The sequence below is a fragment of the Esox lucius genome, chromosome 24 (assembly GCF_011004845.1).
Source record: "Esox lucius isolate fEsoLuc1 chromosome 24, fEsoLuc1.pri, whole genome shotgun sequence".
In the NCBI taxonomy this organism is placed as follows: Eukaryota; Metazoa; Chordata; class Actinopteri; order Esociformes; family Esocidae; genus Esox; species Esox lucius.
Window position 1 is genome coordinate 23504127 of NC_047592.1, and position 15554 is coordinate 23519680.

The window sequence follows — 15554 nt, forward strand, 5'->3', positions numbered from 1 at the left end:
ACTGACATTTGAAAGCTTCCCTTAGAGTACAGTAGGTTAGTACGTGCAAAGAAATACTATGCTAGGGAGAGGGTGGAGAAGGAAAGATTCGACTGAGAGAGGCAGGGAGAGAGAGAGGGAGGCACAGAGAGAGAGGGAGGCACAGAGAGAGAGGGAGGCACAGAGAGAGACGGAGGCGCAGAGAGAGAGGGAGGCACAGAGAGAGAGGGAGGCACAGAGAGAGAGGGAGGCGCAGAGAGAGAGGGAGGCACAGAGAGAGAGGGAGGCGCAGAGAGAGAGGGAGGCGCAGAGAGAGAGGGAGGCGCAGAGAGAGAGGGAGGCACAGAGAGAGAGCAATGGAACCAGATACAGAAGAAGAGGGAGGTGGACAGGGCGGAGTGGGGAGGGGTGAATGAGAATCGTATGTGAAATGCTGCTGCTGTTTAGCTGGGTTTAGCTAGGGAGGCCCCTGCCTGACTCAGTAATGGTCTACAAACTCAGAGGGCCACTTTCAGCTGTCACACACAGACCTACACACGTGCACACATGCACACACAGCCCCACACATGTGCACGCACACACACACACAAGCCCTACACACAGGCATTATGATGATGATCACAATCATCGTATGACCGTGAAAAAGAGGCACTTAGCAAATTCTTTGCAACAATAACAATAGCAGCAGTGGGAGAATACATTTCTTGTTAATTCTGAGTAAACCAATCGATTACACATGAAAATTAGAAGTGACTCAAAGAACCCTTCAATTTAACATGCAACTTCTATTAGTTGAAGGGTTGTTGAAGTTACTTGATCAATTTTAGTCTGTTCAATCTGTTCTTTTTTTGTCATCACATGTTAAGGTTGAACACAGACATTTTTAAAGCATCAATAAGACTGATAGAGGGGTATCAAGAGTTTATACAAATCCAAGAGTTGAAATAGTTACCAGTTTATTACTAAAGGAAATCAGAAACATGAATATCAATAGTACTATATTCAGGAAAATGTAATGCATTAATATTTACAAATATGTTAATATATGAAAGCCATGCTTCCAGTCTGATCAGCTGCCATCTGTACAATATATTATTAAAATGGTTCCATATGTTCCACCTCTGATCACAACATGGTTCTGCTTTTAAGTGTAAACAAGTGATCCCTCAAGCAACTTTTGGAATGGTTCTGCTGGTGTAACAACCCAAAGGCTTCTTTCAGACATCTTTACTTAGTAAAGTTGCCTGAATTACATAAGCTCTTAAAAAATGGTGAAACCTTAAACCACTCTCTTTCACCAACAGACTGGTCAGCTGTCTAAACTACTCCGTTTTATCCGTCACAACACACCAGAAAGTCTTTTTTCTCGTGAAGGGCTTGTGATCACTGGATCCCACCAAAATGCTCCAGATACATTCTCCTCTGCCGGCTGCGCGAGAAGAGAGTGTAATGTATGAATGGAACGTTTGTTTTCTGCGGGAATATTGTTATGCTTGTGAACAGATGGGGGTTGGAGAGAAAAAGGAAAAGGGACAGACTAGAACACCAGACAAGCTTCTATGGTGTTAAGTTTAATTATTTTGTCTAATAACGTGATTTAAAAAACTTTTTTATCAGGCTTTATAAAAACGATTGCCAAAACACGAGCATATTAGAATAAAACGTATATAATTAATGATTATATTTATTTTATTTAATCACTGTGATTATCTATAGATAACAGCGTCTGCTAAATGACCTCAGTGTAAATATTTGTTTACACTACTGAATTGTAAATAAAAATGTATAACTTATTCCAAAAGTTGTAGATGAGTAAAAAGTCCCACATTCACCTCCTCCACCTTCTCTTAAATAATTTGCCTCTTGAAAAACCACCACGCGAGTTTGCGATTACACCCCCCCCCCCAACACAAACACACACACACACACACACACACACACACACACACACACACACACACACACACACACACACACACACACACACACACACACACACACACACACACACACACACACACACACACACGCAGCGTTATGTGGGTGCTGTTGAAGTAGATAGGAGCTAGCTTTTAAAGGTAGGCACGAGAGGCAGACTGGTCTGGGATATTGTGAGGGAGGGACTGGATAAGAGGAGAATAGCGGAAAGAATTGATTGTTCGAGCAAGTAGGCTGTAGGTGATTGAGGACTTCAGGATTCAACAAGAGGATGCTGGCGGGTTAACATCTATTGGAATGGATTTTCAGATAGGCTACATGATTAGCGAACTTTAGCATGTGACTGAGTACATTTGAAACTATTTTTTGCAGCTTGGAAGTGCTGAGCTCGAACTCGCTGGACTGGAGATGAGTTAGCGTTAGGCTACTCTCCGTTAGCTAGTTTGTCCAGGAAGATTTCTTAAGTAGAAACGGTTGGCTGTATAGAAGAAACCCCTCGTATTCCACGTATCAGGTGAGACATACATTTTTTTATTTGGAACAATCTTGATTAAACCCCTTACACATATTTGTAGACTAACATCTTAAGGCTAAAGCAATAGGAAAAGAAAAAACATACTGAAGTTATGGGATTTTTAGTTAGTTAGTTCAGCAAAATGACATTGAAGTCGAAAATAGGTAGAACATCGCATAGATTGTAAAGCTACGTAGACTACCAGCTGCTGAAGGATTGTGAGTCTGTTTAACATTCGACATAATTGAGCCTCATAGCTACATTCTTTGTAACGTTCACTGTTTACAGTTTTAGATTCAGTGAGTGAACATGCAATTTAGCTTAAGAATGTATTATACTTCATGCATATTTTCCAGTGTAAATTATAGTGTTAATTACTATATGCCTTCATTACATGTATAATAATTTATTTGCAGCCATACACCCGAAAACATTGGTCTGAAACTCCTGGTTTACCTGCCACATCTAGTCTGAAAACATATCTAGGCATGCAAAGTGATGAGTAATTCCTCACTTTGAGACCGTGAGAATATTCATCAATCGCTGGCAACCTCCATTCAGAATTACTTCCAGTGTAGGGATTAATGAGATCATATAAACTGGAACAGCTCAGTAATGGGGTACAAAAATATCTAACAGATAGGATCTGTTTAGAAAATGTATGTTTGTTCTATAGCATTACATTCATCAACCAATCCAAGTGTATATAAAACAGGTCCTGAAAAAAATGATTCAGACAATCCACTTTCAATAAAGCATTCTGGGATATATGATAATAATGTGTGTGGTTTTGAGTAAACCTACCTCTCACTAATGCTACTCAACAATAAACTCTGCTCATTTCGAGCAAAGTTGATTGAGTATTCAAATCTGAACAAATGAGCTAAAATGTCGGTCCATTTGAGGTCCACTAACTGCTAATGAAACAATCAGTTAAGTGTTCTTATTTACAATGTAGCCATTAGCTAGTTGATCTGACCTTTTAGCTACAAGAGCAACATGTAAAATCACCTTCTAATAATACTTTTTGGGATGAAAAGTTTACATAACCACAACCTTTAGAGGGTGAGCTACTTTGCGCACAAATAACCTAGTTGTGATAAATAAACAACATCAATCTTCCTATTTGCTGACATGGTCCTAGCTTTTCTGCCTCCCTAGATGAGGCAAAGAAAATGGTCTGCCCTCATCCTATCGCCACAACACCTGAACAGGCTGATGTTTAGGGTTTGCCAACGGAGCAAAACTCACTGAAATACTTCATATTGTCAGTTTTATTCAGACCGTTCCAGTTTTTACGAAACTGTTTCTCGTGTGTTTCTCATGACCCTTTTCACATTTTGTCTGTAGGCCAAAAGAGATTAGACTAAATAAAACTACAATTTACTACATGATTAGTTTGATTTGTGTTACGGGATGTGGTTAGAGGGCCACAGCACTGCATCTCTTCAACAACACTCTGGAAAAGGCACAGGCAAGCTAAATATTAAGCACCTCTGCCCTTTGGAAAATGGGCATTGCTCTCCTAAATAGCCTATATGCCCCTGAGTGAGAGACATTTTCATTGTTTTTTTCATTGAGTTATGTGGGATTTTATTTGTGGCTGGGGTTTTCAGTTTAGCTTAGAAAATGCCACCCTGGTCAGCCATCTAATCCTGCCTAACTGGTGAGCTGGCCTTCTTGTCCTGTGTTGTCGGATTTACTCATGATCAATATGGTTCTTTAGGCTCATACTGTCTCTCATGAGTCTGCTGATTAAAACACATTAGATGAACAATGAACACTTGTGAATCGATCAGTCATTGGTTAGGCTACCCCATAAGGGGCCTGTGGGTCTTGATAAACTCCTGGGCATTTGACTGCCTATGGATGGGCATTTTGTCAGCTGGGGATAATCTAGTTTAGGCTGATCCTATGGGCTCAGTGTAACTAGGTATGCGTGTTGTTGTGGTTGCTGGTGAAGGCCTCAGTCACATTCCTAAGTGAGAATTTTTGTGCATGTTTACATTCAGCCTTCCTGGGATAGGATTGAAAGATTAAAATACAACTCAGTTCTTCCTCCGTGTCCTGGCAGACAAGGATGGATAAAACATTATCTGGGATCCTTCCTCTTGGAGTACTGATTTAATTTTTGCCGTTTAAACAAAATAACTGCCTTTCAGTGCATAGGCCAGCATAGGCCTGTATGGAACTAAGTTGAAGTGTGAACTGTCTTAATGGAAATTGCAGTCCTTTCACAATAGCAATGTTTTTACTAGTTTATTAAACCTTGATAAACACACAGAAGAAGGCTATTGCGCCAAAAATATAAACTCGTCTATAAACTTGTCAAATGATCACGTTGAGGCTGCACGCCACAGTGTTGACATTTGCTAACAGGAAAAAGCATCAATATCTTTGTGAGGTATCTGACTGCATTTGATTAGCTCACGAGGGACTATGTCATGTGCTTTGCATTACGTAATGTTCATATTGGGGTGTGGGCCCACTACACAGTCTAATCAATGGCTGTGGCACAGCCCACCAGCGGCTTTCAACAGCGCTCTGATGTTACTCCTGTTACGGCCATAGACATATAATGACATTCAAGTCAATGAGTGGATGAATATTATTTCTATAGCCATAAATATCAATATTATGGACCAGATATAAGCGTGTACTTCCTAGAATAAACATCTCCATTAAGTGTCCGTGAGTGGGTGTGCTGCTATGCTTTGCCTGGATCAACATAGAGAATGAAAAGACTAAAAGCACTGTATATATACAATATGGTGCCCTCTGGGATGTCACTTTAGTGTTTAGCTGTATGTACAATATTATACCCATGACCATCTCTCCACTACGACTCCCCTGGTTCCAGTGCAGACTACTTCAGCTCTGTGGTAGGAAAGATATGGAGACTTCAGCACTGACACATGGGTTTTGGATCCGAACACATCATAGCCCCTGCTGCCCCTAGACTAATACAACACATTAAAGTCATCAAGAGCTTTCTGATGATAAGGTGATGAGGGGCTGTACTTTAATCCTTAGTGCTTAAGTTCGCTGTTGCAGCGTGATTGAAATTTAAAGGCTACATTCCGACATTTAGCCCTTCAGCGGGGAACACTGTGCATGTCGGGGTGTGAATCCCTGAAACGCTTAGATTGGGTCACCTGTGACAGCTCCGCATCGGTTTACTGTTGGAGATGGAACGACAGCTTGGGTTTAGAATGTATTTCGACGGGAAGGTTGTCTTTTGGTCTCTCTCTGTCTCTCTTCCAAACCCTCTGTAACGCTTCGGCGTATTCCTTTTACATGGAACTAGAACGCTTGTTTAAAATAGAATGACAGAAGTCTCTCTCTCTTTTGGTCTCTTTTTCTCATTCTGTCTCTCTCTCTATCATCCTCCCCTCCTACTGGACTGCTCCTCGGAGTCTCGTCTTAGCCCGCAGACTACACTCCAGTCAACACAAACACAGCTGAATAATAGAAAGTCCTAGGCCCCCAAACAGTGAAATATTCATGCGTATAGAAAACTGGGCCATGGGATAATGACATGTTTGTCATTTAGCAGCAACAGATCTACTCGTTGTCAGTGTATTTGCCTTAAGATAGCCAGGTGGGACAATTGCAGTGTGTCCCCCTCCTGAAACAACCTGTTGCACGGTGGAACCTCATTTTGATTGGGATTCGGATTAGTGCTGATATGTCCAAGGCAGGTTGAGGTCACTTCTAGACAAAGGCTGATAGATTTTGTTTAACAGTGTGAAGGACCTTGGCAATTTCAATGTGTGATCATGTGATCTGAGTGCAGCATTGTAAAGGACGACAAGTTCCTGAGGACTGTTGCCACCTTTAGAAAGCTTAAGAACTCTAATCAAGGAACAATGGACTATATACTTATCTTACAGCACCCATTCAAGCCTGTCCAACAACAGGTCTCATGACTCTTATCACAAAGACAATCAATGACAGATAGGGAGAGATCCTAAACAATGCAGACAGCAGGAAAGGAGGAGGGAGGGATGTCTTGGTTGCATCCCAAATGGAACCCTATTGGTGTGCTCCTTTTCACCAGAGCTCTACAGCCCCTAGTCAGGGGTAGTGTACTATTTTGGGAATAGGGTGCTGTTTGTGAAGCATTGTTGAGCAGCTGGTGTGCTAGGGCTTAAAGCCTGAGGACCATGCCCCGCCAAGGACCGGCTGCAGTTAAACGATTAGTGGCTTTAAAGCTAAATATATCTCCAGCCTCAGGACCGAGCGTCTTCCTTCCCTAAGTCCCATCAGATGGGTTCATGTACTGTTTGAAAGACTGAAGAAATCTGCACTTGTTTGAGCTTGCCTGGCCCAAATGGAACTAACGGAATTTTTCATAAATGTTAAATAATGCAAAGATTCTGGTTGATTTCACACCCCAGGTATAGATCAGAATAACTTTTGAAGTCATTTGAAAGGTTTTGGAATCCGAATCAGAAAGAGTTTAATTGCCAAGTAAGTTTCACAGCAATTGGTCTCAAACCTGTACAAGCATTTTTTGGAACTGTTGTTCAAAGTACATATAGCAGAATAACAATAATGAATTTCTTAAAGGGTTTGTGCAGTGAAAATTGTGATATATATATATATATATATATATATATATATATATATATATATAGAATGTCATTAACATTTGAGCTACAGCAGATGTAGTTAGTATCATATAAGTAAAAAAAAAATCTAAATTATTGGTCTATACATTGAATAGGATTAGAAAATTTAATCACATGACTTGAATCTGAATCACTGATACATTTTTCATCATCCACAATTACATATGGCTTTCCTCATCATTAATGTGTCCATAAATCTGATTTGTTTAAACTTCCTTTTACATTTTCAGTTATTTAGCTGACACCCTTTTCCAGAGCAACTTACAGTAGTGACTGCATGCTATTCTAATCTGGTCCGCCGTGGGAATCAAACCCATGACCTGTGGAATTCCAAGTGCCCTGCTCCACCAACTGAGCTCCCGTGTACTTTATTTGTCCTCATCTGTTTACCACCCATGTCAGTTGCTGCACCATCTTTGGAAATCAGCAACAGGCAGCTAGCTGGCTAGTTACCAGTAAATGGCTTGTCGTTATTGTTGTAGACTGTAAAAGCAATTTACATTAGTTTATCTTAGACCTTAGTCCAAACATACTTTTTGAAACAGGTTTTTGTCTCTTTCATTCTTAAAAAAAAATTGCATCCATACAAACAATGTTTAAAAAAATCTCTGTCCACATGAAAACACGCTTTCAAACACAGTCAAGAGCATGCCATACCAACAGGTGACGATAAACCTAACCTTAAACCATGTTGGCCAATCAGAATCCTGAAAAAAGTTACTACCGGTTCCGGTAGGCTAACAACAATGTTGGATGTAGCAATGATCTCTGTAGCGCATTCTGACACCCTGGTTCCTCTATATAGTGGGAGAGTAACTGTACATTTGTGTCAACATGTAAAAAGTCCTGTAAGCAAGATTAAAACCAGCACTATTTTGGCTACGTTCACCATTGTACAAAATCGCCTCATGGAAACAAAGGAGATAACGGTGCAAACTCAGATGTTACAAGCCAACAACCCAGTTTTCCCTGTTTACATGTCAACACTGAAGACAGAGTTTCTGAATATAGTCACCCTGGATGGTGTTTTTCAAAAGGTCAGTTTTCTTTGACCTAAAACGCAGTTTGCGTGTGGACGAAGGGTCAAAACCCATAGAAAAACCTGTTTTAAAAGGTACACGTGTATGTGTGTCATAGTGGGTGCAGAAGGAACCGACTCAAGACACAGTCTCAGGTCTAGGTGGTGTATTGATCACACAGGCTGAACAAAAGGCTACAGAGGGCAGGGGCCAAAACAACAACCTAGCCAAAAGAAATGGCAAAACAGGATGAGGCTAAAGCACCCTAACAACACTGAATGTTACAAACAAAAAAGGCTGGAAAACAGAACTCACCTAATACACTATTAGGGAATAAGTAACAGACACCACCTAATACATAATCAGGCTAGAAGACTAAGAACTAACTAACTAACTAACTAACTAACTAACTAACTAGACTGTAGTGCTTACGTTGACCTGAAGCACACAGCTGACTGCAAAACAATACTGCTCGATGAACCAAAGAAATGCAAGGACAGAAATAACAATCATACTTACCAAAACACAAACACCTGTGAGAACTGGCACACCTGTGTGCAGGGTTCGTGGGCTGTGGGGAACTGTCCAAATAGGGGACACTAGGGTGATAGAGCATCACAGGACTGTTGGTGAACCTAGTAACTGGGAGTACTACGGGAGGTGACAGTGTGGACTAGGCCTTAATTACTACTTGATGGTGAAAAGAATTTGGGTGTTGCATGATATAGCTTTTTTGGCATGTAGACGTACTATTGTGTTTGTGTCTCAAATATCTCCTGAGTTTTCACTGGCGGATTTCCTCGGTTTCAGGGACAAGGGTAGTTCATGAGAGGCTGTACGCACATTATTGAAAGATTCACATTACAATTGGCTGATACCCTTTGATCACAGTTTATTGGTTGTTTATTGGAATTAAAACGTCTGGACTGGTTCTTTAAATACATTTTAAAAGCTGCAATTGTTTTTGCCTTTGTGCTTTGCTTATTGTAGACCCACTGTATTAAACGTTTAATACAATTGTCACCAATTTATACAAAATTAAAATGCTGTGTTGGTGTTTTTACAGAACAACAGCTCATTGTTTCCATCCTTAGAGAATACTTGGCCAAGTCTTCACTGCTGAAGCATTATGTTTTGAACCACTCACACCCTCCCTTACATCTACAAGCCTTGGAGCAGACCAGCCTTTGTATTCCGTAGCAGGAATTGGATTTATACTGAATTCTGCCCAATTCTGATTTGAACATTAAAAAAACCTAGTGACTTGGTGACTACAAAGAAAGTCTGTTGATCTATGGGACTAACTTTCTGTCTTGTCTGCTTGGACAAAGTTTTACTTTGCGATAGTTTGTAATGTATTTCTAGTGTGCCTTTTATAATATAATTTTGTATTTGTATTGAATTTCTTTTGAAAACATTTACTGTCATGCGAACACAGTTATGTGTCTTGAATACACAGTTTTGAAAATAAACATAATTGTTTCAAGGAATGCTCCTGTATAAAAGGAAAACATTTAAATACTGCTTGAACCCCTAAGCTTCCACTGATGCCCTATTAGAGGATGGCTCAGACACTGTCCATCGACCTTAACTAGTAAGTCGCTGTGAGTAAAACCTGTTGACAGTGTGAACTAGTTCATTACACATACGCAAGCAAAGATGCAGACTCAGCCGAGACTTGTTCATGTCTCTGCTATCACTCATTCAGTCTATGAGACATCCAGGGTCAATGGTGAGTCAATGCATTTGGGTTGTTTGAAATGTGCCTTGGGCTGTTGATTCATTGTAAGTCTACAACTGCTATTTTTCCATTTAACTATAAAAATGCTATTACACTGTCAGGTCCAATATTGTACTATTATTATATTATAGTATTTTCCACTATTGGCTTTTCATAACAGAGTGCAGGCCTGAGGAATCACAAGGATCTGGGCTGTGGTCTAAATAATGGCTCCAAATGAACTCTATGAAACAAATGAACCCTGTATGACAGTACCTTGTCCAACTGAACCCTAGTACCCTGTCTCACAGGCATGCCAATGGATCACTTGAGGAAATAGTGTAATGCTATCACAAAGTGGCAGGGAGTCAATGTATGCTCTGAAATGGAGAGAGGTTGTGTTATTGTAGTGGACCAAACACACACATATAACAGTTTTCTCTCTTTCCAAAAATGCCCATGTTTTCTGTAACTTGGGAGGATTCTGGAATTCTCTTCTTATTTCTTCCTGACATTGCTTCTAATTTGCTTCTGGTTTTATATTTGTTGTTAAGTCTCTCTCTCAGATAAAATGTGCTTACTAAGATATTCCCCTGTAGTAAGTGAGAACCCATCCCTACAGCCCTGTATTTGTAAATTACAAGATGAAAAGACTAATGGTCTGGGCAGCAGCTAGTGCAGATACAGAAGGGAATGGGTACATGTTGCTGACATAGCACCAGTATACGATTACTGAACAGCACCAGAAGGAAATCAGACCCCAGGTCGGCCTTCCTGCTGATTGAAATGCATCTTATTAAAGTTAACCTTTTAGATGGCCTCGCTATCCATTTGATTCACCCTGAAATGTATCCTTTAATCCGTATCTAATCAGTAACACAAGAGCCCTTTCATCAGGTTGCAACTGTTACACAATGTGTAGAGTGAAATGTACGCTGAAAAACAAATAAGATTGCCTGTCGTGTGAAGAAGGGAATTGGGCCTGCTCTATTCATTGCAAATTCAATAATCTTTTGCAGTGTGTGCATGTGTTTGTGGGAGGGGAGGGGTGTGTGTTTGTTAATAGGAGAAAGCGAGAGACAGAGACTGTGTGGGAGAGGGAGAAGGACAGTGTTTCTGTTTCTATCTGCTAGTTTGTCTATGTATGTGGTAACTAAGGAGTAAAGGTTTCAGGCCAATCATTAGGCATGTACTGTCAGTGCTCGATTTGGGTGGTAACTGGCTGCAGTGCTGTACTGGCATCTCTTTCTATGAGAAAGTTCCACAAATGATGCATTGTAACCACTGCATGAATAACCGGAACCATGGCCAGAAAGCATTACACAACGTTATGGTTACAGCGAAAATATTGGCTCCAAACTGTAAGTGAATATGGAATTAGTAGAAGTAGGCTTAGAAGAATGGATGTGTCCCAGGTTTTCACTTCAGAAATTTAATCTGGTCACATTATCTTCATTTTGTGGAGGGGAGGGGCTCCCTTGAAGATCAGGTGTTCACAAGTTGATACTATAAAATAAGATATTGGCATATCAGTTCTTTGATACATTTCAGAAAATATGTAATCATGTAAAAAGGCCTGTAGCCACTTTATTTTTTCAATGTAATGTTGCAGTTCACCAGGGAAGCTACTGGGTGTGCAGGCCTCTGACCTAGCTTCACTCTAACCTCTCAGGGTTAAGGCAAAAGTCAATTTCCGCCTAAAATGGTATACCCAAATCTAAATGCTTGTAACTCATGACCTGAATATAGTAGAAACATATATAAAACAAACCAAAAACAGGCGTTTTTTGTATAATAAACTAAATTCCTCCTCATGTTTGAATTGCAGTGAGGAAGGCCAAACATGGATTATGAACCTGGAGGAACTTTCCACTTCATTCAATAGATGTCGGCAGGATCTGGGTAAAGTTTCATGGCCATTTTATATAAAATTCAGTGATCTACTTACTCATGTGTAAAGCAAGGCCAAAGTATCCTTTACAGATTGGCCACTTTGGGCCAAATTGGACACTTTGGACACATTATGAATTTTCAAGTTCATACTTACCCAGAACAAACAACAGTGCAAATGTGATTAAAATAAGGGTTACACACTCCCAGGAATGTTATACATGATGGAAAATTTGCTTCCCTTCCTAAAGGTACTAACAGGAGGCGTGACAAGCAAGCAGATCCAATGATCTAACATGTGTGGTGTTTGCATCATATGTGGTGATCTTACATATGTGGTTTTTGCATCATATGTTAGATCACCACATATGATGTTAGATCATATCTGGTATCTATTCCTCCTTACACACATAGATAGTAAGCAAACAGTTGGCAGGAATAGAAAGGAAAAGAGTAGAAGGGAATAGGAGAAAGAAGGGGGAGACTTATCGACTTCTGGGAAATCTCTGAAATGGCCAGTCAGATGATGGCGTCACAGTGGGAGTCAAAAGCCAGAGGGACCTCCTGAATCACTGTTGGTTATTCAGGGAGATATTTGGGGATGAATAGGCCATAAGAAACAGCCAAAACATGTCATAGCCAAATTACATATACAATTAGTTACATATTAGGACATTATGAACTGAAATCTACTATAATGACGTGACCCAATTGTTAGTAAGACGCTCAGAAACTATATGACATAGCCTAACATAGCATAACATAGCCTAACATAGACTAATATGCTAATGCTTATATACTCTATGTCGGGGGTAATCTATCTTATTGTACTCACCAAGTTGCTTGACTCACCGTCCATGATTTCTTCAAAAGATCTAGTCCAAATTGGTCTCCTATGTTGCTTTTCCACTTAGGAGTAGCCATTTAAACTTTAAATGCAGAGTATAGTTTCGAGAGCAGTGACAGCTATGCGTCTTACGCAATAGTCAAGTTTGGTTGAAGATTTGTGGGGGTGGAGCGCACGGTTGGTGTGTCCTGTGTGTGCGTCTGACGGTGATCGTTCAACAATTGCCGTAAAGTGTGGCTCTTGTGCTCTCAACCTAGTGAGTTTCAAATCCATTGTTAGTCGTTTGAGGTGGATCGTTTTCGATTATAAAAACGGATTTTATCATACAAAACAATGCTTTGCTATATCTCTGGGACCATCAAGATAAAAAATCAGAAGAAGATGGCTCATTCTAATTACAAAATGTACCATCAGATCCAAAACCAGTGTTAGAAATCAGCCGTTTCATATAGTGGTTGTAATAATTAGCATACCTGTTTGTCAAGGGAGAGAGAAATCATATTATTTATTGCAGCATTAGAAAGTCTTGTTCATGAGGTTACGGACCTGGTCTTCCTTACACAACCTCAATCTCATCTCACTCAATCACTTCTCACTAATGTTGGTTCCAATCTGATATATACATTGAAGGGTGTGTCTACCTAGCAAAGATCAGGTTTCCAAGACAGTAACCCCCATGCCAAATAGTCAATGTAAGCATTCCTGGGGTTAGTAGAGCGCAACCTACAGAGAGATAATCTAAACAGAGAGGTTTCTGTTGTTCTCATTATCAAGGTACATTCACCTACAATGAAACGCACATTCACATTGTAACTGTTAATGCTCAGATTCCACACCAGCGACCCTGGTGCCTGTTGTGTGGATGTTGACTATACTCAAACACTTGCATAGGAGTTAGTCGCTGTAATAGGTACGTTAAATTGTATACTGCAGTTAGATTAACGAGATTCTAAGCTTTCTGCACATATATAAAATGCCTATAACAAAAAAAAAAAAATTCAACACTTCGCACACTTTGTGGCATAAAGGTTTTGGTGTCCCGGCTGCGGTACGCCTATTGAGAACAGGTTCTAACCATGTTGTAGTCTAAACATCAGCTATTGGACTATACCTTGAAAAGTTATAAATGTCTGCCCACCTAATAGATCAATCAAGATGTGTGTTATACTGTAGCTTAACAGTGGACAAGGAGAGGAGGGGGTCTATGACAATACTTGGAAAAATACCTTTTTCATCCCATGTCAACGTCTGTGTATTCTGTATAATCCTTTCTCCCATTACTACAGATGCATTAAAGGTCAGTCTTTGCAAATCAGCTATTCTATATCCATCAAACGTTTACACTATCCGTCAAAAGTTTGAGAACACCTCAATTTTGAAATTTTTTATTGAAATTCACACACTTTAATGTCTTAATGTACTCTGACATTAAAGCATTGAACAAATAAACAATTGTAGAAGAAAGGATATCATGGAATCATTTTAACACAGTTTTATCTAAATGTTTGACTCGTCAAAGTAGCCACCTTTTGCAAATATAACAGTTCATGGCATTCTTTCTGCAATTGAAATCAAATATTGTTCAGACAAATATTGTTGTGGGATGAACCCCTGATCAACTAAGCATGCAATAGAGGGTATTGCTGTGATAGCCGTTTTGGTTCGGGATGCCACCCTATGCAAGTCACCTACTCTAGATCAAGCAAACGAGCCCCAGACCATTACACTTCCTCCATGTTTGACAGTCACACACTAAAGAATCATCCTTTCACCTACTTGACGGCATACAAAAACCCTGCGTGATGAACTGATGAACCAAATATTTTAAGATTTTGATGAATCGGTCCTTTAGACCTTCCAGTCTTCAGTAGTCCACCAGGAGTGCTTCATGGCACTGGCATGCATCTTTTTCTTATTTTGCAATCTGAGCTATAGCTTTCTTACTGCCACTCGATCTGTCAAACATGCAGCTTGATGTCTGCTCTTCACAGTTTAATCTGAAACTTGATTACTTCGACCAGTGTTTAGCTGTGCTTGAAGCTGTAGTCCTGTTAGCCACCTATCACACAAGCTGTTGACTTTTCTTCTGAATATTTTATGGCTTTGGGTCGGCCATACCTCTTTCTGTCAAGAGTTTCCTCTAGTTTACAAATGCTTTTTGATAGTGTAGGAAACTGTAGTCACTGACTCCTTGGCTTTCTTTGCAATATCTCTAAATGAAAGACCTACACTTTTGTGGGTTTTAATGGTCTGTCTGTCTTTCTTAATTGCCTTTTTCTTGCCATTATGATAGCAATATACTGCTTCCAACAGTACAATACTGTCCTAATAAGGCTTAATAGGGTGTATTAACACAGACTGTTCCAACACTGCTTTTATACAGACAGAGGATTTGTAAGTAATCAACTAAAGTGGGGCCACCTTTAAGAATTGTTAGCAACAACTTTCAAAGTATAATTACTTCCATTGCTGCTTTACTTTACTCATGCATGTGATTTCCCTGAAAAATGCCTTTTTATAATCTGAAATGTACACAATTATTTTAAATATAGTTTTTGGTATCTGTCAAGCTGTCAAGCTTCTGTTCATCATGGTACATGAAACATACGTGCATTTTTGGGAGAATAGTATTACATATATTATCTGCCTGTCTTTTAGTTGGGAAATCAGGTGGCAAGACTCAGGTGGCGATGAGGTGGTGGAGGTGGTGGTGGGGGCCCTCCATGGCTTATGTTTGCACCCATTGTAAAGAAAGCTAAGCACTGCCACTGGGTTAACCTACATAGTGTGGACGGTTCTGAACAACCTATATAGTTTCTGTTGGTATACAGTGGACCAAAAAAGTCTACACACTGCTGTTAAAATGCCAGGTTTTTGTGATGTAAAAGAATGAGAAAAGGATAAATCATGTCAGAACTTTTTCCACTTTTAACGTGACCTATAATGTGAATAACTCAATTGAAATTAAACATTGTTGAAAGATATCAGTCCAGAGAAGGGTACAAAATAATTT

At 39.9% G+C, this 15554-nt stretch overlaps 1 protein-coding gene across 3 annotated transcripts in view; it reads left to right on the forward strand.

Annotated features, from left to right (window-relative positions):
* Positions 1-2043: 2043 nt before the first annotated feature.
* Positions 2044-15554, forward strand: part of gal3st4 (galactose-3-O-sulfotransferase 4) — a 35338-nt gene continuing 21827 nt past the window's right edge. Inside the window, exons 1-2 of one of the 3 annotated variants that reach the window (XM_020043587.3) lie at positions 2044-2431; positions 11633-11706. In XM_020043587.3, coding sequence (XP_019899146.1) covers positions 11690-11706 — 17 coding nt within the window. In that variant the 5' untranslated portion in view covers positions 2044-2431; positions 11633-11689. Of the gene's footprint in view, positions 2432-9604; positions 9817-11632; positions 11707-15554 lie in introns of those variants that run through there. The other 2 variants (XM_020043588.3, XM_034290684.1) reach the window with 2 other exon arrangements.